Here is a 22319-nt window from a genome sequence, read left to right as displayed (position 1 = left end):
CCTCTAAGTGGAGGCAGGAGAGCAGTTAGGAGACTCTCTTGGAGAGCTGGGTCTGAGGAAACGATGGTGGCTTGGGCCAGGATGGAGGACATGCAGATAGAGGGATGTGGATGGAGTCTAGAGATAGTTGTGAAGCGAAATGATAATACAAGCAATAGGAGTAAGAACTACTTTATTGAGCATTTACTGCTTGCCAGGTCTTATGACTCTGGCTCTGTGTGTATTACCTTGGTTAATCTTTACTTCAACCTTCTAAGGTATGTTCTATCATCCCCATTCTAGAAGTGAAGAGGCTTGAGAATCTCTGACTAGGAGATGCTTGGTTTCTGATTTTCATTATTGGAGGGGGGGCAGGGTGCAAGTTGAAGGTGCCACTCAAAGATGAGAAGGCCCCTGGAAAAAGATCATGAGAAAAAGATTTCTGAACGGAGAGGAGACACTGTGGAAAACACCAAGCTCCTTCTCCACTGCTCATGGGCCTTTTTCACATGACTCACGGTGGGGGATATGTACCGTGGTGGCTCTGAGGGGATGGTGAGCTGCTTAGGAAGTCCCTGACAGCAACTCTGTCCCTACTCCTTACACAAGCCAAGCCAAGACTCCCAAATCCTTGGATCAGCTAGGACCCAAGAGGGAAACAGATGTTGGGCCAGTCTTTAGCTGAACTCCTCATTCTAGCCTCCAGGTGAATTTCCTTCCCAAGGAGTTGAGGAGGACTCAAGTCTATGTCTGTGTCAGCATCTCCTTCACGTGGAAGGTCCGGTGACTCTGGGGGACAGATGTCATCACACATACGCACACACACACACCCTCTGACCTACAGCACAAGTACCACCCTTGGCCCTGACCTGACACAGAATGTGGCTCTCCATACAAATCACAGACAAAAGCCAAAGGCTTCAGCTGGCCCCCAAAAAGAGAAGAGGACAGGTTTCAAGCCAGGGCTGCCCACGCTGCCCCGACACACCCCTGCCCTGCTGTCACACCTTCATGGCTCTGCATGCTTGGCTGCCCACTCCCTGCCATCTGCCTGGCCAAATCCTCCTCATCCTTCATTGCTTGCACCAGTATTACGTCCCCTGAGACAGTTCTTCCATTCTCCCCGGCTGGATCCAGGCAGAACTTTGTGCTCCATGGCCTTGGGAAGCCTCTTTACTACCCTGATCACGCAGAATCATCATCATCCTTATCCATGTGTGTCTGATATATACCCACCAGTGCCAGAATATATCCTATCCTAATTCTCCTCCCCACTCCTCACCCTCTGAGGCTGGGTGACCAGGAAAGCACAGAAGAGAAGGGCCAGGGAATCCGCTGCTCCAGCTAGTACTGTCACCTCTGAAGGGCTCAGCTGGGATCTCCCACGCCTGCCAAGTAGCCCAAAGCTGGGGTTGGGGTGGCAGCTCCTCAGGGAAATGTAATCTCACCACTGGGTCCACAAGCCAACCACTGGGCTGAGCTAGAACAGTATTTCTACTGCAGATGGGAAATGGAGAGCAGGACCCCCGGTTCAAGGCAGTTATAAATCCCAGGAGATGGAGGCAGCAGTCAGGAAGCTGGTCTGAAGTTTCATCTTCCTCAAGGTACACTCCCACCAGGCACATCCACCAGCCTCTCTCACACACAAGCACACACAGCAACACTGACACACAAGCCCAAGGTCTCACATACACAACACATGGTCACGCACGGGGCCTCACATGCACAACTTCACACACAGTCTCTGTGTCACACACAGCCTCCCACACACACAGTCTGTCACACATGAGACCCCCCCCACACACACACAGCCTCATGCACGATGCCCTCACACACACGGCCTCCCCCCTCACACAACCTCACATGCAGAGCTTCACAGATCAAGACTCACACATGCCACACATGGGAACACACTCGCCTCGAGCCTCTCACACACAGGCGGCACTTCTCTTACACACAGCCTCTCTTTCTCCTACACGCACTCTCTCCCACACAGTCTCGTTCTCACACACAAAGTCCACCTCTCAAAACACACAGAATCGCTCTCACATTCACCCAGAATTTCTCTGACCTGGTCTCTCACAGACTCTCAGAATCTCACATCATCAGCCTCATCACACACACACGTACACACAGTTTCACTCACATATATTTTTATTCTCGCACACATGAAGAGTCTCTCACACCCACACAAAACCTCTCTTACACGGTGCGTTTCTCTCACATGTATATAAAGGGCATATACACACAGGACTCTGGTCTAGAGTCTGGAGCAAAAATGTAAATCCCGGCCCACCAGTTTGAGGCATCCCAGGGCCCCGGGTGGGGGAGGGGGAAACAGAGGTGACAGTAGCGGCAGAGCAAAATGGAGGGAGGGAGAAAGCGAGGGAGGGAGGGCGGGCAGGCGGCCGGTGTCTGCGCAGGCAGACGAACTGCAGAGAGGCAGCGCAATGCAGCTGGGCCAGCAGGCGGGCAGCAGGTAGCCTGGGTTCTAATTTGGGCTCTTCCTCCATTCCTGTGTGCCCTTGGGCAGGCCCCTTCTTCTCTGGGTCTCAGGGTCCTCACCTGTCACCCAAGGGGGTGGGAAGGGACTACAATCTTTCTGTGGGGCTAATGGGGAAAGAAGGTGGCCCCGATAGGCGGTGGGGGGGCATTCTAACACCCACCTCCATGCCTTTCCCTTCAGAGTCTTCTCTTCAGTGAACATTCACTAGGAAGAATCAAGACTTTTCTGTAAGGTTGTGATCACCAACAAGATCCCAAACCACATTAGTTGGTCCATCTGTCCCCAGTGGGTAAAGGCTACCCTATAGCTTAGGAATGTTGGGGGAGATAGACAGGGGAGGGGCTGGTACATGCCCCTTGTGACCCCTACCTGCCCTGAAACTTAAGGACACTGTTCAGTGCTCTCAAGCTGAGGCCAAGGGGTGGGGACGGGGGTGGGCAACTCAACCTCTTGCTATGGAGCCAGCAGGCTGAGAGGACAATGAGGAAGTTGGGTCCAGTCCTTGCTTCCTGGGCCAAGGAAGGGAGGGAGAGAAGCAAGATGATTCTGTCCAAGGTCAAATGCAGGCTGATTGGGCAGCTGCTCCAGCCCAGGTCTTCCTCGGACATGCCCACTCCCTCCACCCCCAGCATGGGCTGGTTCAACCTTCCAGACCCCCTCCTCCAAACTCTCCTCACACCTCAGCTACAGTCTGCAGTTACACAGTCCTCTGGCTGAAGGGGCTATGTTGAGAGAGAGGAGGGGAGTTCTCCGAGAGTGTCAATCCACTCTAGGGAATGGAGGGAGCTGGTGACCGGCTCGGGGTAGGATGGGGTCCCCAGGAGACCTGGGTTCTAGTTCCTCTGGGTCTCTGCATTCCTAGGTGACCTTGGCAGGGTCCTCAGTGGCAAAATGAGGGGCCAGGCTCTCTCCCTACCATCCCCCCCCAAACATACACAGGCACGCGCACGTTCTAGTATTCATGGTATAAAACTCTGATCTGTTGCCCACCCACCTCCACCCCCACTAAAACATTGAGTATTTTTATGCAAGTAATAAATCGACAGGACTTGGGCTTAAAAAGAGCGTTTCTCTTAGTGTCCCCCATGTCCTCCTCCCCCACTGGTTCTCTGCAAACATTACTGCCCCCTCCCCACCCCCATGGCTCTGGTTCAGCCTCCAGGAAGCAGGAAGGAAGGGATGTGGGGCAAGAAAGGCCGGCAGGGCAGAGGCAGCAGTTTGCCTAGGAGGGGGGAGGGGGAGGAGGGCAGCTCATAGATAGGGAGGGGCTCTACTTTAAATTTCCGGCTGGGCTGAGCTCTGCCCTTTCCCTCATGCTTAGGCCCTGTACTCTAAGGTCAGAGCCCAGCACAGGCCAGGGGTGTCTCTCCTAGGGTGGTGACTGCGACCAGGGTCTCCTTTTTGGGCTCAGTTACTAGTGACCCAGCAGTGGAGAATCTTAGAGCTCACCAGAGCCCCTTCCCCATTTTGCAGATAAAAAAACTGATCCAGAGAGGTCATCTGAGGGGCCAAGGTCAGCAGCAGGGCATCCTCTCTCCCTTGGACCAAGCTGCTGTCTCTAAAGGGAAGTGTTCAATAGAGACACGCCCACATCTCACACACCTTCTTCTTGCAGGTCCCCTTTTAAAACTCCTTTCCTGCTTTGGGCAGTTCCCAGAGTAGGTACACTCAGGGCCCCAGTAGCCCCCTCCAACACTCGCCCCTTCTGACAACAAGGAAGGATACACTCGGTTCCCAGGAGCAGGTCCCAGAGGGATCAACCCCACAGGCCAGCCCAACAACCAAGCTATTAATTAACCATAAAGAATTCCCCTTCACCATCTGTCAGAATGGCCTGAGGTTGCTCGCCCGGGAGGAGGCTGCATGTCTCAAGTGGCCGGTCATGCCTCATGTCCTCCTCTGTGGGCCCTGGCAACGCTGCAGACCCCCCTTGTCTATCGGAGATCCCATCTTCCCACCTGCACCACAATCTAAAAGGCCGTTACTCATCACACCTTCACAATGTACACCTGCAAAGACACAAATATGCATACAAGGCACTCATGCACATCCAAACGTACACACTTGCTCACTCATACCCCTACATGCTTCACCCACCCAAATATACACCACCACACTTTCATAAATATGCACACAATCTACTCATACAAACACACCGTTCATCCTCACACATACTAAATTTGGAAACACGGGCTTACATACATACGAAATCAATCACCCTCACAAAGTCACCCCCTCTCTCTCACACACGCGCATACACCCCCTTCCCACCCCCACTAAGTTCATGCTTCCCTGGGCGCCAATTCCCGAGTCCACCCTTGCCCGCGGTGAGTGAGAGGGCGTCATGTCCCCGTCCGCGCTCTTCTGTCACTTACCCGCGCGTAGCGGGAAGAGTAGGGGTCCTCAAAGAGCGCCCAGATGCGCGGCTGCCAGCGACGCCAGAAGCCGCCCGGCCGGCCGTCGGGGGAGTCGCTGAGTGCCAGGCGCTTGGTCATTTCTAGCTCGTCCTCACCGTCGCCCGAGTCGCCGGGGCCGTCGGCGTCCGCGTCGTCGGCGCTGTTGTCCAGGGGCGCGCCGCCAAAGCTGTCGAGGGCCTCCTCGGCGTCGCGGTGCTGGCGGTACGTCATCCAGCAGCAGGGCTCCACGTCAGTCTCGTCAATTCCCCAGAAGGCCAGCTCCTCCTCGTAGAGCGGCCCACACACGTCGGCTGGGCAGTGCAGCTTGCCGGTGCGGTAGTAGTTCAGGATGTGCGCGAAGACGCCCGGGTGGCGGTCGAAGAAGAACTCGTCGGCTCGCGGGTCATAATCGAAGTGGCTGTGGGCGTCGGGCTCTGCCAGCCAGGCGAGCCGCGTGCCGGGCAGCGTGCGCAGCGTCGAGCGGTACGTCTGGTGGCGCGTGCCGCCCACGTTGATCACGATGCGCTCGCTCTCGTCCCCCTGGCCCATCGCGGCGCCCCCTTAGGCATGGCGCGGCCCAGCGACACCCATGGGAGCAGCCGCCAGGGGGAGTCGGCGCCGGGGAGGGGGGCGCGAGGCCTCCTCCCCCCTCCCCCCAGCCGTCGGGGGAGACAGAGGAGCGCGGCTCTGGCCACCCCAACGAGCGACCCAAGCCCCTCGGGGCGCTTTCTGCTGGGTGCCGGTCCAGGGGAGGGTGCGCGGGATCCGAAGAGTCTCCGGGTGCCAGATGTGCGCGGGAGCTGGTCTGGCTGCGGAGGAGGCAGAGGAGGAAGGGAGGTGGAGGGAGGGGGGGGCGGCGCTCAGCGGCGAGCCCCGGGAGGAGGGGAAGGAGGGTGGGGAGGCCGGGCTCCCGTTCCCATCTCAGCGGGAAAATGGAGAAATCGACAGAAAGCTTTGTTTTTTTTGGTTTTTGGGTTTTGGGGGTTGGGGGTGGAGGCGGGGTGGAGAGGGAGGTCAACTGCTCCCGGAGCCCGAAAGATAGACCAGCCCCCGAAAGGAAAGGGGAGAAGAGAGGGCCGAGATATTCGTGCTCCGCTGTGCGGCGATCGCCGCAGAGCGCTCTTGGCGAGGGGAGATGGATGCCGGCTGCCTTCCTCCCTGCGTGGCCCGGCTGCAGCTCGGGGCGCAGGGCGGGCTCCAGCCCCCTCCCTCTCTCCTTGCCTGGCTGCCTGCTCCCCCCGGCGGTGGGCGCGTCCGCCCGCCCTCCTCGCTCCTTCTCCCCGCCTCCCGGAGGAGATGACGGGCCCCCTGAGCAGGGGCTCCCAACGGTGCTCGGTGCGGCGGCCGCTGCGCTCAGCGCTCGGTGCGCTGGGGCTGGAGCTGGGGCCCCCTCTGGGCTGCGCGCCGACTCAAGCTCCGGCTCCGGCGGCGGTGCTGAAGGGACAGCTCCCGGGTGGTTGCAGGGCTGCTAGGGTTCTCCAGGCTGGGTTCGGTCTGCGGGGCCGGCGGGCAGTGGTCTCCAGTGCCTCTGCCCCTCGCCCCGCTTCGGACAGGCGATTGGCGCTGCCGACCGACACGAGGGACCTACGGTTGTCGGGCCCGAGAGGCGGAGGTGGCGAGTCCTGGCGCGGCAAGGCGAGGCCGGGAAGCGAGGCGCGGAGCGGCCGCCGCCGCCGCCGCCGCTGCCGCGCCGCTGCTACCGCCGGGGCTGCTGCTCGGCTCGCTAGCTCCTCGCGCGGTCCGCGTCCAGCCCGCCGCTCTCCGGACACGGCCACACGGCGTGCGCAGCCGCACTCGCCCCCGGAGGCAGGCACCGCGCTGGGTCCTAAAAAGCCCTGATTACGCGCCCCCCTCCCAGCCCAGCGCGGAGCCGGGCTTCCTTCAGCTGGGGGCGCCCGCCCCGCGCAGCTCCTGCTGCTCCCTGGGGACCCGCCGACGCTCCGCCTTCAGGGAACGCCACTCAATGGGCGGGGGCTCCGGGAGACGTCTGGGCCCGCGCCCCCGGGTCGGGCTGAGGTGAGAAGGGCGTCGGCACCTGTGAGGCACTCGCCCCCTCTCCTTCCAAACAACGGACTGTCTGATCCCCCTGGTGAGACAAGACGCCCTGTCCGTCCGAGACACCTTGACTCTTCAATGAACTGACCTCACCAATGAACTCTTTAATACCGACCCTTCGCACGGAACCTGGAGCCCCCCACGACCTTTCCATCAAGACCTTCTCGCAAGATCTCCCAAGCAACACCCCCTTCTGCTGTTTTCTAAGCCCTACCCGAGCAATCCAATGATCGTGGGCCCTTATTAACTTCCCACTGACCCTAGCTTCCTGTTAGACCCCCCACTAAGCACCTCCCATTTTGATCTCAGCTTGCTGACCCTTCCACCCGAAACTCTGGATCCCTAGATGGAAATTTCTTAAGGGCATTTTGCCCTCCAAGGCATGTGGGAGCAACTGTTCCTAGTCTGGTTGAACATTGTCACCCCACCCACAGTCCCTCCCACCCTCCAAGCCTCCCTCAAGGCCTTCAGCTGCCCAAGGTCGAGAGCTGGTTGTCTGGGTGGGAGCTGCCTGCTGTGATTCCTCGCCTTCATATGGATCCCACAGTTGATCCTAGAGGTGGGAGTTGCAGTTTGGACCCTAAAGCCTCCCTGGCCCATCCTTGCTGACAGTGCCTCAGTTTACCTCACTCTAGCAGTCACTCGCTTCCTCCTTGTTCTAGGCTCTGTCCTAGGCACAGGGGCACAAGAGACAAATCAGACCCTGCCTTGGGATCTCCCAGGCTGTTGGGGAGGTGGGGAAGTGGACCTGGGCAGGCCTGGAGTAGTTAGGGCCAGTTCCAGGGGTGGCTATGGTAGGAGAGAGACTTATTGATCCCAGCCCAGCCCAATCGAATACAGGTTGCCTGGGTAAAAGGTGATTCAATTAAGAAAACCCAAGGCTCTTATCTACCTGTCAGTGCTTGCTAACTGTGTGGACAGCTGTCCCTCTACACAGACTCACAGACACAGCTGTGGGCTTGGATATGCAGCTGTGCCACAGACATCTCTTTCCTTATTTGGCTAAAGGAATCCCACCCCAGCCCCAAAGAAATCTGTGTGGTGGGGAAAGGGCTTGAAAGGATGAAGAGAGTTGGGGAGGGGCAAGAGGCAGGGCAAGAGATGAGGAGTGGGAAAAGGACAAGGGGAGAGAAAGAAAGAGACTGAGTTAGGGACAGAGATGGGGAAAGACAAAGAAAGGACTAGAGCCTGGGGTCAAGATGGCAGTCCTCCAACCCAGGGTTGCTCTTCATTATTCCTCTAAATAGTAACCCACCCTGTCTCAAGAGATGAAAGTGCTTTTGAATGTCCCTCTCACCCTAACCAGTGTAAGTCCCTACGCCTAACCTTGAGGAGGCCCACTTAGTTGAACCCAAGCCTGGTTTCAATTCAGATCTTCAGGACACAGGCTCCCAGAAAGCTCTGTCCAGACCCAAGGAGATGTTGAAATAGAGGCATGGAAACCTTAAACGAATAAGAAAAAAAATGGAAACAGAGAGATGGAGACACACACAGAGCCACAGAGACCCATGGGGAGAAACCGAGTTGGGGAGAGTCGAGAATGAAGGTTCTCCAAACCTTATCCTCCTTCTAGGGGCTATCACCCATTCTTCTCACGAGGAAGCCTTCTGTGATCCCTCCAGACCCAGGGGCCCAGGGTTGCACCTCTTCTCTCTCCTGCAGGTCCATATGGCATTGGAGTGCTGTTCCCCAACTGTCTCTACAGCTCATCTCATTTCCACAAAAGGACTACCAGCAACTCCAGGACTTCTTGTTTGCTTTCTTCCATACTGCTGAGCACACAGTAGATCCCCACTAAGGATTAGATGATTTGAGAGAGGCCAGGAAAGGGGCTGGCATCTGAGAAACCCGGTTTCAGAGACCATGGTTGTTGGGAGCTCTTAACTAAGGCACAGTCAATGGGAGAAACTTCTCCAGGGACTCCTAAGGAGTCAGTACATAGCTGAGTCCAGGCCACTGCCCCATGGTGAGTCAGATAGGGAGGCTGAAGTGTGAGCCAGGTAGAGGGGGAGATGCAGGGGTAGAGGAGGGAGAGGTGGAGAGACAAATGACTCTTAGTAGGGAAAAGGTTGAGTGGCTAGGGGCTCTGGCCAGGCCTGGCTGGGGAGGGTACACCAGAAAAAAAAGAGGCAGACCAGGGTCATGGAGGGAGGCAGAAAGTGAAAGAGTATCCATCATGCCTGAAACCCCCCTTAAAGGCAAGCAGAGAAGGCTGGGAGACAGGATCCTCCCCTGAGGTGCCCGGCACTGTCCCACTTTAGGGTTCTCACTTCGGTCTCTGATGCCAGCTCCAGCTCAGGTCCCCAAGAATGCTTCCCTACCCACTTCTCTATCCAAAGCAGTGACTTGAAAGTCCCTTCTCTCACTCCCCCTTCACACTGTGAGAAGGCTGGCATTTGCACAAAGCCCAGAAAAACCAAGAGGGCAACACAGAAGAAAAGGAAAAAAAGCACCCTGGAGAAAGGAACGTGGGGAGGAGGGACTGCTGGTAAAAGCCAAGCTTTCAACCAGAATGGCTAACCCCAGATCGTCAGCCCGGTCCAGGACCTTACCCCTTTACAACTTTTAAGCAGCGCCCCCACCCCCACCCCATTCCTAGCCACTCTGCCCCGCCTCTGCAGAGGAAGGTTGTGGTCCCAAACCAGAGGGTCTTCGAGAGCAGTGGCTGTGGGGCAGAAATGAACTGCTGGGGGAACAGAGTTGTTCAGCAGTTAAGAGCATGCCCTCTAGAACCAGACTGCCTGAGTTCAAATCACAGACCTGCCACTGACTAGCTGTCATCCTCGGCAACTTAACCTCTCTGCACCTGAGTTTCTGTAAGGTGAATAGAAATAATAAGAAGTCCTATATCCTAAACACCTCAGCTCTGGATTTCCTCTTGTCCAGGCTGGAGTGGGTGGAGAGGGGATGATGAGCTCCAGTGAGCTCTGCAGTAGAACTAGCTGGAGAATGAGCTGGGGCTGGGACTAGAGAAGAGTGAAGGAAATCCTGAATCAAGTTTGGCCTGTGTGCTCACACCTAGCATTTCCAGGCCTTAGAACTGGTCCTGTTAGACCCTGAATTAGCCAGAGTCCAGTCCCCAGCCTTTATCCAGTGTGGGACGTCCTTCATGCTGTCTCCCAGGCTCCGAGCTTGGCATTCCTGGTGGGTTGGGGTGCCATCTTGTGGCCACACCTGGAAACTACCCTAAGGAGCGCATGGGCAGCGTAGGCTTTGTGAGTATTTCTTCAGGAACAGCAGGCAATGGGAGAGACAGGCACCGCTTCCCTAGACCAGACCTCTGCCCCGTGCAATGGGAAATGAAAAATAATGTAGAGGTGGCATAGTGGGAAATTGGTGGCTGTGGCCACAGGAGCTATAGCTTGAACACTGATCCTGGTACCTAACCTGGTAGTGGGCTGGGCGGGGGTATTCCTGCAACGGCTGGGGTAGGGGCTCCCACATCCCTTAAGCCAGGGGGAGCTTGGAAAGGGACCAAGGTTAGGATACTCTGCAGAGGTGTCTAGCTCAGGGTTTCTCAGCTTTTGTGCTTTTGACATTTGGGGCCAGATAATTGTTGGGGGGGGGGCCCTGCTATGCATTGCATGATGCTTAATAACAGTAGTCTCTATCCACTAGATATCAGTAGATCCCCTCCTGCAGTTGTGACAATCAAAAATGTCTGCAGACATTGACAAATGTCCCCTGGGGGGTGTGGAGTGGGTAAAATTTCTTCTAGTTGAGAACCACTGGTCTAGACAGATTTGAACACAAATCCCATTTTTTCTGCTTCCTAGCTTTGTAAACTAGACATGTTTCCTCACTGAGCCTACATTTCCTCATGTGTATAAAGGGAATAATGTTTTGTGAAGATTAAATGAGAGTGCTTCCCAAGTATCACCTTCCTCTCCTTCCCTTCTCCCCCTACCTGCCCCCTGCACCAACCCTCTGTGCCCAGGCCTCACCACCCCCTCTCCTTCATGGGCTCTGGCCCTCCCTCAGTGTGTCACAGAGCACAGCACATCAGCCCTCCCTGGGCTTGGCTTTTGGGAAGGTGGGGCCTCAGCACCTCTCCCTGTTGGCTGTGGAGATAAGGCAGAGAGGTAGAAAATTATGATAACGGTGGCACAGGATGCACGAGAAGAGTTAGGGGCACGTATGTGTCAAGAGGTTGGGTGGACTCAGGCTCTTGTGCAAGCGTGTCCCCAGTGGGACTGAGCAGGGCCAATGAGTCTCCCAGAAGCAGCTGCAGACGCCTGGCTGTGCCGACGCCTCCTCGGATAGGGAGAGCCTTGTGGGTTCCCCCACCTGTGCTCTTCCTGGGCACCTGTGCATGTGTCAGCTGCAGGTGAGCACGGGCGGGGATGGGAAGGGAGGGGCCTGGTTTTATGGGACCTGGAACTTAGCCATTTGGGGATGGGGGACACTCGTTGAGAAAAAAAAGAGGCAAAATAATAGAAAGGTGGGTACGAAAGTAGGTATTCATTTAGACTTAGAAAAGAATTTGGGCCCACTATATAGTTTTAAAAGCTGACATCATCACAAACATCATAAAATAGAGAATAATATAGCTTAATATTTTATTAACTGCCTGACACACCTACATAATACTTTTAAATAAAGTATATTTCTTTGGAGGCATTCCCAAATTCTAAAAACAGTTACAACTTCTTTTTTTTTTTTTGCCATTGCAGAGTGGTTAACAATGTTCAATTAACAAAACAACATTTATTTTATATAAGCTGCACCAAAGACAATTGAAAATGAAAAGTCATCACCCCCTGTGTAACTCTCTTTTTTTCTGGGCATCCACAAGAACCTGCTTTAAGTTTCCATGCCAATTTATAGCTCCCATTGTACAGGCAAGTTAGCGGCTACTGAAAATACATCAGGCCACTTAAGGATGCATTTGTGAAATGTAAGGGACTCAAAATAGCCAAAACAATCTTGAAGAAGAATTTTAGAGACTCACATTTCCTGCTTTCAAAACTACAAAGCTATAGTAGTCAAATCAGTGTGGTACTGACATAAGATTAGTTATATAGATCAATGGAATAGAATTGAGAGTTCAGAGCTAAACCTGTTTATCTATGGTCAATTGATTTTTGACAAGGATGCCAAGACCATGCAATGGAGGAAAGAATAGTCTGTTAAAAAAATGGTGCTGGAACAACTGCATACCCACGGGTAAAAGAATTAATTTGGACCCATACTTCACCCCACATATAAAAATTAATTCAAAATTGAACAAAGATCGAAATACAAGAGCTGAAACACCCATACATTATTAAAGTGAATCATTGTACCTTAGTATGGGCAATGGTTTCTTAAATATAATGTCCAAAGCACAAGAAACAAAAGAAAAAATAGATAAATTGAATTTCATCAAAATTAAAAAGTTTCATGCATCAAAAAACACTATCAAGAAAGTAAAAAGACAACCCAGAGAATAGGAGGAAATATTTGTAAATCATATATCTGATTAGGGTCTAATTTCCAGAATACATTAAAAAAAAAAAAAAGCTCTTACACCTCAACAACAAAAAGATAAACAATCCAACTAACAAATGGGCAAAGGACTTTGTTTTAGTTTGCTAAACTTGTTGGAATGCAATATACTAGAAATGAACTGGCTTTTATAAAGGGGATTTATTAAGTTACAAGTTACAATTCTAAGGCCATGAAAATGCCAAACTAAGGCACCAACCAAAGGTTACCTTCACACAGGAAAGGCTGATGCCAACTGGAACACCTGCCAGCCACATGCTGGTTCTTTTCTCTTGGGCTCCATTGCTTTTAGCCTCTGTTTCCTGTGGGGGTTCCTCACTTGCCTTCTCCAGGGCTAGGTTTTATCTCTTGACTTCCCTTGGCTCTCTCCAGGTTCTGGCTTGCTTAACATCTCAAGGGAAAGCGCCTGGGAATGTATGCTGGGCTCTTCATCTCCAAACGTCTGCATCTGTGTTGGCTCTGAACTCTCTCTCCATGAGCACTCTTAAAGACTCTGGTAAACTAATAAAGACCCACCCCTAATGGGCGGAGTCACATCTCCATCTAATCTACATCCATAACTGAGTGGATCACATCTCCATGGAAACAATCTAATCAAAAGTTCCATCCTAAACAATATCTGTCCCCACAAGATTGGATCAGAAGTAAAAGGACATGGCTTTTCTAGGGTACATGACATTGTCAAATCAGTACAGACTTGAATAGACATATATTTAAAGAAAGTATACAAAGGTCCAATAGAGCACATAAAAAGATATTCAACATCATTAGCCATCAGGGAAATGCAAATCAAAATGATGGGATACCACTTTCTATGCACTAGGATGGCTATCCTAAAAAAGACAAACAATAACAAGTATTGGTGGGGATGTGAAGAAATTGGAACCTGCATACAGTACTGGTAAGAATGTAAAATAGGGCAACTGCTTTGGAGAAAATTTGAAATTCTGTCAGAAAGTAAAACAGAGAGTTAATGTATGACCAGTAATTCCAATCCTAAAAATATAACCAACAGCATTGAAAACATGTATCCATACAAAAACCTGTATATGAAGGTTCACAGTGGAGCTGTGCATAATAGCCCCAAAGTGGAAACAACCCAAATGTCTATCCATTGATGAATGGATAAATAAAGTATGGTATAGCTGTACCTCAGAATATTATTCAGCCATAAAAAGGAATGAAGCACTGATAAATGCTATAACATGGATGAATCTTGAAAACATTATGTTAAGTGAGAAAAGCTGAACACAAAAGGCCACACATTGTATGAGTCCATTAATCTGAAATGTCCAAAATAGACAAAAGAACAAGATTTCTTTCCAGCGATAAAAATGTTCTGTGATTAGATAGTGGGAATATTTGCATAACCTTCTGAATACAGTATAAACCAATGAATTGTATACTTTAAAAGGGTGAATTTTATGGTATGTGAGTTAGATCTTAATTTTAAAAAGTGGGAAAAAAGAAAACAAAAATTGATTGATTAAGCAGGAGGTTATAAATAATTTTACCTTGCCTGAGCAGAGAAATATTTCCTTAGTTGGCCATGGTTCCAGTTTCTTTATCTATAAAAGATCTACGTCATCATCTTTCTCTTTCTCTGAAATGTTTTAAGTGAATTGCCAAAGAATATCAGAACTGGGGCACGCCTCTTAAATTCTCTAATTCATTACACAGAGAGAAAGCCAAAGTGCAGATGGGCATACGCCAACCTGGATCCCAGGAGATTATGTAGCCATTGACATCATCCAGGATTCATTTCCCCCTGCTACTGGGAAAGTTTAATATGAATTAAAACTGGCTGCTAAAATGTTGTCTGAAAAAAAATGCTATTTCTATACAGAAATGACTCTATTCAGTATAAAAACAAATATCACACAGCCTCATGTTCCTTTCTTTTCTCTTTAATAGGAGTGAGTTGTATGCAAGAGAGTTAAATACTTCATAGACAAGGAAGAAATGAACTAGAACTAACTGTTCATCAGCATAACCGTCATCCTTATCGTCATCTACTTCAATTTCTCATCCTCTCCACCATCCTCCTTTTGCTCCCTTTACTTGCCTTTTTTCAGTCTTTCCCACTGTTTCCCATCTGTAGCGGACTGTGTATTCTCTGATTGCCTCTTTGGGTGACAATGTTGTTTTTTTTTAATTTATTTAGTTTTTGTTTATGGTACATAACCACATCCAAACACAAACATTCTTATCACATGATCATTCCATTCTGGTTATATAATCAATAACTCACACTGTCATCACATAGTTGTATATTCATCATCATGATCATTTCTTAGAACATCTGCATCAATACAGAAAAAGCAATAAAAAGAAAACAGAAAAAAATTCATACATACCATACCCCTTACCCCTCCCCTTCACCGATCACTGGCATTTCAAGCTACTAAATTTATTTTAACATTCGTTCCCCCTATTATTTATTTATTTTTAATCCATATGTTTTACTTGTCCATCGATAAGGTAGACAAAAGGAGCATCAGACACAAGGCTCTCACAACCACACAGTCACACTGCGACAGCCATATCATCATACAATCATCTTCAAGAAACATGGCCACCAGAGCACAGCTCCACATTTTCAGGCAGTTCCCTCCAGCCTCTCCATTACACCTTAACTAACTAGGTGATATCTATTTAATACTTAAGACTAACCTCCAGGATAACCTCTTGACTCTTTGGAATCTCTCAGCCACTGACACTTTATCTTGTCTCATTTCACTCTTTCCCCTTTTGGCCGAGAAGATTTTCTCAATCCCTTCATGCTGAGTTCCAGTTCATTCTAGGATTTCTGTCCCACGTTGCCAGGAAGGTCCACACCCCTAGGAGTCATGTCCCATGTAGAGAGGGGGAGGGCAGTGAGTTTGCTTACTGTGTCGGCTGAGAGAGAGAGGCCACATCTGAGCAATAGAAGAGGTTCTCTTGGGGGGGTGACTCTTTGGCCTAATTTTAGTAGGCTTAGCCTATCCTTTGCGGGATTAAGTTTCATATGAACAAACCCCAAGGTTGGAGGCTCGGCCTATTGCTTTGACTGTCCCCACTGCCTGTGAGAATATCAAAAATTCTCCACTTGGGAAAGTTGAATTTCCCCCCTTTCTCACCATTCCCCCTAGGGGACTCTGCAAATACTTCCCTATTCACTCACTGTTCAAATTGCTCTGGGATTTATCTGGGCATCGTTTGGGTGACAATGGTTTTATAATATCATTTTACTATAGATAGATTTAGTCTTTCCTTCAGCCTGGTTGATCAAAATTTACTTTGTACTATTGATAATTCAGGACAGCTTCTTTCAGGCTCACAATCCTATTGGAAATGTCATGCACATTTTTAGGATTGGTGTCAAATTTGGGAAAACCTTTGTCAAGTTTCTTTCATGTGTGGGTTGTAAGAGTACAAAGCATTTTGAGTTTTCTTGTGTGGTGATTAATCATAAAATATTTTTTGAATAGCAAAGCTCATTAAAGAGTTTGTCAATGATATTGCCAATGCCTTTTTATAGTGACATATTATGAGTTTTATGTTATCTTTATTGATGTCAGTATTTTGCATCAGATCGCAAAAAATTTAAATCTTTTTCCAACGTGTTCACGTAATCCACTCTTCTTAATTGAATAAAGTCTATTCAAAATTTATCTTTTTCTTTTAATAAACTACTTCTTTGGCATTATTGCTTCCAATTGGCATCTTTATATCAGAATAATTTTAATTTATTTCACTGCTATCGGTTATTGCTTGTGTTTTATATTCCATTTATTTTTTTAACTTGAAATTTTCTCAGTATAATAATCAAAGTTAAAGATGACAAAAGAAGATACCATTCATGTGTCCAACTCGAGTCTGATTTCTCACATTTGAAATGTCTCAAAACATCTTGAAATTCAAATGGAGTCAACGCTTCACTTACTCACTCTTGACTTCTTCTGCAGAGGCAACAGAGCAAGGCAGCTAAGAGTGCAGGCTCTGGAACTCTTCTACGTGGGTTCAAATCCTGGCTGGTGATGTAAGCTCATCCATTCGGAGTTATTCTCTGGAAATTTTCTTACTGGAGCTTAATGGTGAGACCTAAGATAAACCCCAAGTTGCTAGAGAAAACTGGTATGGACTAGTAGAGAGTGAAGCCTAGTAGAGGCAAGAAGAGGGATGGATGGAGAATAAGAGAGGCTCCAGTTCCAGCTCTCAAGGCCCCTAGAACTGCTGTGATGTCTACATCTCTCTTTCCATCTGTGAGCTACCCCATATCCTTCCAATGCACCCCTGCTTAGGGTTTAAACTAGTTTGACTTAGGTTTCTCTCACTTGTAACCAGATGTATCCTGGACTAAATCTGTCCCCAGACCTGCTTCTCCTCCTAGGGTCCACATCTCTGCGATGGCATCACCATCCACTCAGAAGCAAAACAGAGCCCTAAGGTCATGTTTAGCCTCATTCTTTTCCTTTACTTCTTCCGCCCTAGGGCTTCCGTACACAAGGCTGTTGGGAACAGTTGTGCAGGTCATTTCATAAGGACGATTGCATGAGGAGGTGTGTGCTCTTTGCTTGCCTAGCCATGAGCCTTCTTGCAGGACAGTGTCACCGGGGAAGAAGGCATTCCTTTTCTAATTATACACTGGCTCCTCATTGGCCTCAGGGGTCCTCTTCATATGTGTGGTCGTTTCCCTCCCATCGAGGAAACTCTGCCTACACCCTCTTCACATGACTAACTTCTCATCTAGCTTCAAACTCCCTATGATCTCATTGTCCCCTCTATTTTTCCTTAGAGCATTCCTCACCATTTATAATGATGTATCTATTCATTTGGTTATTTCCCCTACAGGACTGTAAGCTATGCAGGGGCAGGGATTGCGTCCTCCATGTTCTCCACTGTACCCTTAACACCTACACCCCTGCACAGTGGTCTCCAGTCCTTTGCTTCTTTTCCATCTCCAGTTACTACCTCAGTTCAAGCCATGCCACATCTCCTCCAAGCAACCACAGGTCTTCCTGTTTCAAGTCTTGTTCTCTTCTATTCTACAAGTCGACTGGCTTTTATAAAAAGACAGGTTTATTTGTATCTCTCCTTTGTTTAGATTCCTCTAAGGTTCCCTATTACCCTCAGGATAAAGCTCAAACTTCTTAATACAGTTCACAAGTTCCTTTGTGAGCCTTCTTCTGCCTTTTCCCCATCCCACCTCTTGCCCCTCCATGAGCATTTTTGGTTCTGTGAAGGCACAATCTGCTTTCTCTCACCTTGGGTCTTTGAACTTCGCTCTTTCCTCAGCTTGGAGCACCCTTCTGTGGCCCCCTCTTTCTAACTCCATCAACACACATATCAGGGGTTACCTGCTTGTCTGTACCTCCCTCAGGCTGGTTAGCGTACACCACTCTGCTCCCACGGTGTTCCTCGGCCACACGCACCCCCCCCCCCCACTATAGCATTTAATCTACTGTGATGTGACCAGCTGCATGTTGGTCTTATCCTCCCAGATGTCCAGTACTTCCCAAAGGCAGCAGCTCTGTCCAGGGGTCTCTGTTTTCACCCAGAATGGGATCTGGCATCTGCTAAACGAATGAAGTCATTACTGAGTCCCAGAGTGTCCCACAGGAGTGGAAAGGGCCCCAAGGGGTATTTGGGGAATTGGCTGGAGGAGATGCTGAGGATCATTAGTAATAGCAGTTCTAGATAGGTCCTTGGGACCCTGTGTTGCTGAGATCGGAGTTGGCTGAACAGTTCCTCAGATATGTGATGAGGCTCATCTGGCACTGTCTTGCCTGCATTCCTGAGGGCCCCTAAATTGGAGAACAGAGCTCTTGGAAGCGGGCCTGTGGGGTTTTCCGGGAAGAAGGATTTGGAGGGGTGAGATGTAAAAAGCCCTGAGGCCCTTATGGCATGGTATGGGGAGAGGATGTGCTGGGGTGGGGGGTGGGCAGAGGAGTGAGAAGAGGTACAGAAATGGAGAACTTTTGCCAGGTCATTCCTCCAGGGATCTTGGACCCAAGGGAGGGCAGAAGTGACCCTGTGTGTGTATGTGTGTTTGCGTGTGATTTCTCCCCTGTGCATGTCTGAAGGCCTGTGGACACTGCGCATGTTTTTGTCTACTCTTGTTTCTCAAGGCACAACTCAAATAGCACCTCCTCCAGAAAGCCCTCTCCAGTCTCCTGCTAAACAAATGGCTAGCCTCCCTCATCTGCTCTCTGATGAGAGCAGTCATGCCACTTGTGACAGATGCAGGACAGATACCTCTCTTTGGGGCTCCTGTCTTCTTGTGAGAGCTCAGATAGTGCTGGGAGGCTCTAAGTGCTGGGCTGTTGGCTAAGCAGAGTCATCTGTGCCTATGTGATCTCCTATGCTGTCACTAAGATTCTGTAAGAACCTTATACCCTGAGCATCTGTGACATGCTCTGTACAGATAGGGCTGAGGGTGGTGTCCGGTGCCACCCACATCCTTCCAGGGGTGCTTCTGGACCCGCCACCCGGATTCACGCTGTGTGTGTGGAGGGGCGTGATTCTCAACCTTGCGTGCACTCCAGAATCATCTGGGGAGCTTCTGAAAAAATACCAATACCCCACTCTGCCTCAGATACATTAAATCAGTCTCTGGGGACCAGGCATGGGTATTTATTTTAACTATGCAGATAAATCGGATGTGCATCTTGACCGGAAAACCACTAATCTGCGGGCGGCGATATATGTCAAGGTCGGAGGAACTTCCCCCCACACCATAGACCTACACATCCCCCTTCCCTTGGCCGCAAGCCTCCTCCTTGCAGTCCTTTGCCGCCTACAGGGGTCGCTGCGGGACAGCTGGACCAACCTGAGGATTTTCCTCCAGGTCAAAATCCTGCCCCCATCCCCAGGGAACTTCAGAGCCACCGCTGTATAAATTAGCGTCTTTATTCCGAACACAAAAACGAGCGCGCGCTGCCCGCCCGCTCGCGGTATAAACGTACAAAGTCCCTGTTGCACCGCACACCATGCCTCTGAGATAAATACAACCCTAGGGGCTCCTGCTCTGGCAAAGCAACTCTTATTTACAGGAATAGATTACAAAAGTATTACAAAAAGTGGTCCTGAACCGGGAGGGGTGCGGAGGGTGGGGTGGGATTAGGTTACACCTGTTGCACTTGGGACCAGAGCGCATCCAGTGGGCAGCGGAAAAGAAGACAGCTCCCGGGCTTCTAAAGGCCACGCCCCCATAAACTCCCCGGGAGTTCGGGGGCGGGACTTAGGTCTGTGCGGGTGTCCCCATCCACCGACTCAGGGCCGAGGGGGTGAGGAAGACGGAGGGCCTGGCCGGTTAAAGATCAGCTATGGCCCACCGAGAAATACCCAACGGCCATCACAGCGGGTCCACGGGAAGGGTACTACGTGGGAAAAATGGATGGTGTCCTTGCCCTGGGCGAGACCGGAAACACATCCCAGTTCTCCCGCCTCTCCCACCTCGGGAGGAGACTCTTTTAAAGCGCGGTTGGTGTCGGAGGGAGGTGACTGGCATTTAAGCTCAATCTTTTGGGCGCGAGGGACCCTAAAGGCAACATCCCTCGGGCGGGTGGGCAGCTGCGCTCTCCCACGCGGCAGCCCGCCAGTTCAGAGCACCTGGTAGATGGGGTTAGGGTTCGCGCACGCAGGGCCTTGCGGGGTGCCATCCGGGGATGGGGTGGGGGTGCCGCGCTCACCCTCGTTCGGGGTGGCTCCCTCTTGCGGGCCCGGGGGCGACCCAGGCGGCGCGTCGACTAGCAGAAGGGCGGGAGCGGCGGGGCTCTCGGTCGAGATGCGCTCCACGATGCTGGACAGGCAGTCTAGGCTCGACACGGCAGCACTCTTCCTGGGTTCTGCACCGGGAGAGGTAAGTTAGTGAGCAGGGGTGGAGCCGCGGACCACGTTTTGGACGCGAGAGCCCAGCAAGACTCCCGCGATGATTCGACGGGAGGGCAAGGCGGGAGGGGAGCGGGCTGCATCATCTCCTAGGGTGTGTGTGTGTGTGTGTGTGTGTGTGTGTGTGTCTGTGTGTGTGTGCATGTGGATCTCCTGGGGTGTGTGTGTGTGTGTGTCTGTGTGTGTGTGTGCAGGTGTGTGCATGTGTGTATAGGAGGTGGGGGGATTCCTAGTTAGGAGCCAAGACAGCTCAAAGGTGAGGTGGGGCGCGGCGGGGGAAGTGGGAGCGAGCCGGCAAAACCCGGAATACGCACCGCAGGGCGCCTCTCGGTAGTAGGCGCCGTCGTAGCAGTTCCGCCGCCGGGCGCCGCTCGGGGGGCCGCTGTAGTCCATCTGCAAAGGGCGAGGGTGACCGAGTCAAGCCCGCGGGACTGCACACGGGGCCCGAGCGCCACTCCCAGAAACCGCCCCCTCCCCAATTTTCCCGCTTAGGCACGAATTGGGCGGTAGAGGTGGACAGGAGCTGAGATCTGCAGCATGCTAAGCCAACCCGAGCGCAGGCGATCACCTAGGGGCACACATCGTGTTGTCTGTAGGTAGATACTTGGAAAAAAAGCAGATCTGCACACAGGCGCATCAGCGTTCTAAAGCGCCCCCAACTGGGCGATCGTATCTGTGCCCCGCGCGCCCAAAGCGCTAAGCCACCCGTGACAGCTGCCTAGGACACGGGGGATCCGCTCCGGAAAGGGCCCCTGCAAAAGTCTGCAGGGCGAGATTCCCGGCCCTCAGAAACGCGACCCAGACATCCCCAGAGCCACCCTTATCTCCCCTCCAGCTCCAGGTCCCGGCTTTACCATGCCGTCGGAGCAGTTGGAGCGCGGGCTGGACGCGTCCGAGTCGCCGCTGTAGTGCTCGCCACCACGACCCGGGGGCAGGGGGCCGGGCGCGTAGAAGGCGGCGGCAGCACCTGGGGGAGCGGCGTCCTGGTCGCGCAGCAGCGCCTGCAGGCCCTCGATGTAGCGGATGGCGTTGCGCAGGATCTCCACCTTGGGCAGCCGCTGGTTCGGATTGCTAGACGTGCAGCGCTTGAGCGTTTCGAAGGCCTCGTTGACTTTGCTTAGGCGGCGCCGCTCCCTCATGGTGGCGGCCTTGCGGCGGTCGGCGTTGGTGGTCTTGCGCTTGCAAGCCTTGCAAGCCCACAGTAGGCAGCGGCCCGCCTGGTGGTGCCCGCTGGGTGCGCGCACATGCTCATCCTCGCGCGCGCCCGGAGTTGGGTGCGCGGCCGCGGGGAAGTGCGCGTGCTCCTCGGGCTTCAGGAGCGCGCCTACGTGCACGAGGCGCGGGTCCAGGTCCTCGAAGAAGCGCAAGTCCGGGGAGTCAAAACACGGATCGTCATAGAAATCGTCAGCTGTGGCAAACGAGCACAGAGAGCCGTCGGGGCCCGTCAAGTCCATGTCGCGCAGCGGCGGAGACAGCAGCTCCATGTCTCGGCGGGGGGTGGCGCCGTCCTGGCCGTGTCCAACCCAAGCAGCAGGAGTCGCCCGGAATTTTCCCTGGTTCGGATGCCCCGGACGCGGGCTGGGAGTGTCCCCCCTACTGTTTCCCAACCCGCTCTGAGGTCCCGAGAGGAAAGCGACGGCAGCTCCCTGAGGCTCCGGGACCCCTCGCTTCGCGCCAGGCGCTCGGGGCTATTTATTCTGCAGTAGTCTAAGCGCCCGGGATCCCTAACCCGCGATAGGGGCGGGGGCGCCCGAAGCCAATGGGAACAGGGAGGGAGGAGCTTGGGGTCCCTGGAGTGGCCGCAGGGGCGAGCAAGCGTCCCGCCCACCCCACCCCCCACGCCCTGCCTGCAACACTTTAATGCGTGCGCTTCGGCGGCTCGCTAGGGAACTGGCAGCCCAAAGCGGCTGGCTGCACTTGGCTCCCGAGCGCACCCTTTCCGAACTTCTCCGCCACCCAACTCCTCCTGTGTCGACGGGAAACGGGGGCCGCGGGCGCTCACCTAAGAACTGACTTTGAGCCCC

The 22319-nt window shown here is 52.2% G+C and overlaps 2 protein-coding genes across 5 annotated transcripts in view; both read right to left on the bottom strand.

Annotated features, from left to right (window-relative positions):
• Nucleotides 1–5430, bottom strand: part of KCNC1 (potassium voltage-gated channel subfamily C member 1) — a 49434-nt gene extending 44004 nt beyond the window's left edge. For all 4 annotated transcript variants that reach the window (XM_077114148.1, XM_077114150.1, XM_077114147.1 and 1 more), the window contains exon 1: nucleotides 4861–5430. In XM_077114148.1, the coding sequence (XP_076970263.1) occupies nucleotides 4861–5430 (570 nt within the window). The remainder of the gene's footprint in view (nucleotides 1–4860) is intronic.
• A 13894-nt stretch (nucleotides 5431–19324) lies between these two features.
• MYOD1 (myogenic differentiation 1) lies at nucleotides 19325–21976 on the bottom strand. The gene is made up of 3 exons (XM_077112262.1): nucleotides 21150–21976; nucleotides 20610–20688; nucleotides 19325–20252 (listed from the first exon to the last, which is right to left on the bottom strand). The coding sequence occupies exons 1-3, from the start codon at nucleotides 21777–21779 to the stop codon at nucleotides 20008–20010; spliced, it is 954 nt and encodes a 317-aa protein (XP_076968377.1). The 5' UTR covers nucleotides 21780–21976; the 3' UTR covers nucleotides 19325–20007.
• Nucleotides 21977–22319: the final 343 nt, after the last annotated feature.

The sequence above is a fragment of the Tamandua tetradactyla genome, chromosome 8 (genome assembly GCF_023851605.1).
Source record: "Tamandua tetradactyla isolate mTamTet1 chromosome 8, mTamTet1.pri, whole genome shotgun sequence".
Classification (NCBI taxonomy): Eukaryota; Metazoa; Chordata; class Mammalia; order Pilosa; family Myrmecophagidae; genus Tamandua; species Tamandua tetradactyla.
Note: the sequence above shows the minus strand (reverse complement) of the source record. Positions and strands in the feature narration are given on the sequence as shown.

Bases quoted from the DNA above. Each gene is read 5' to 3' on its own strand.
- MYOD1 (XM_077112262.1), bottom strand. From the start codon at position 21,779: ATGGAGCTGCTGTCTCCGCCGCTGCGCGACATGGACTTGACGGGCCCC. The intron at 20,689-21,149 runs GTAAAGCCGGGA...CGCCCTTTGCAG, and splicing joins CCAACTGCTCCGACGGCATG to ATGGACTACAGCGGCCCCCC. The intron at 20,253-20,609 runs GTGCGTATTCCG...CTCCCGGTGCAG, and splicing joins CTACCGAGAGGCGCCCTGCG to AACCCAGGAAGAGTGCTGCC.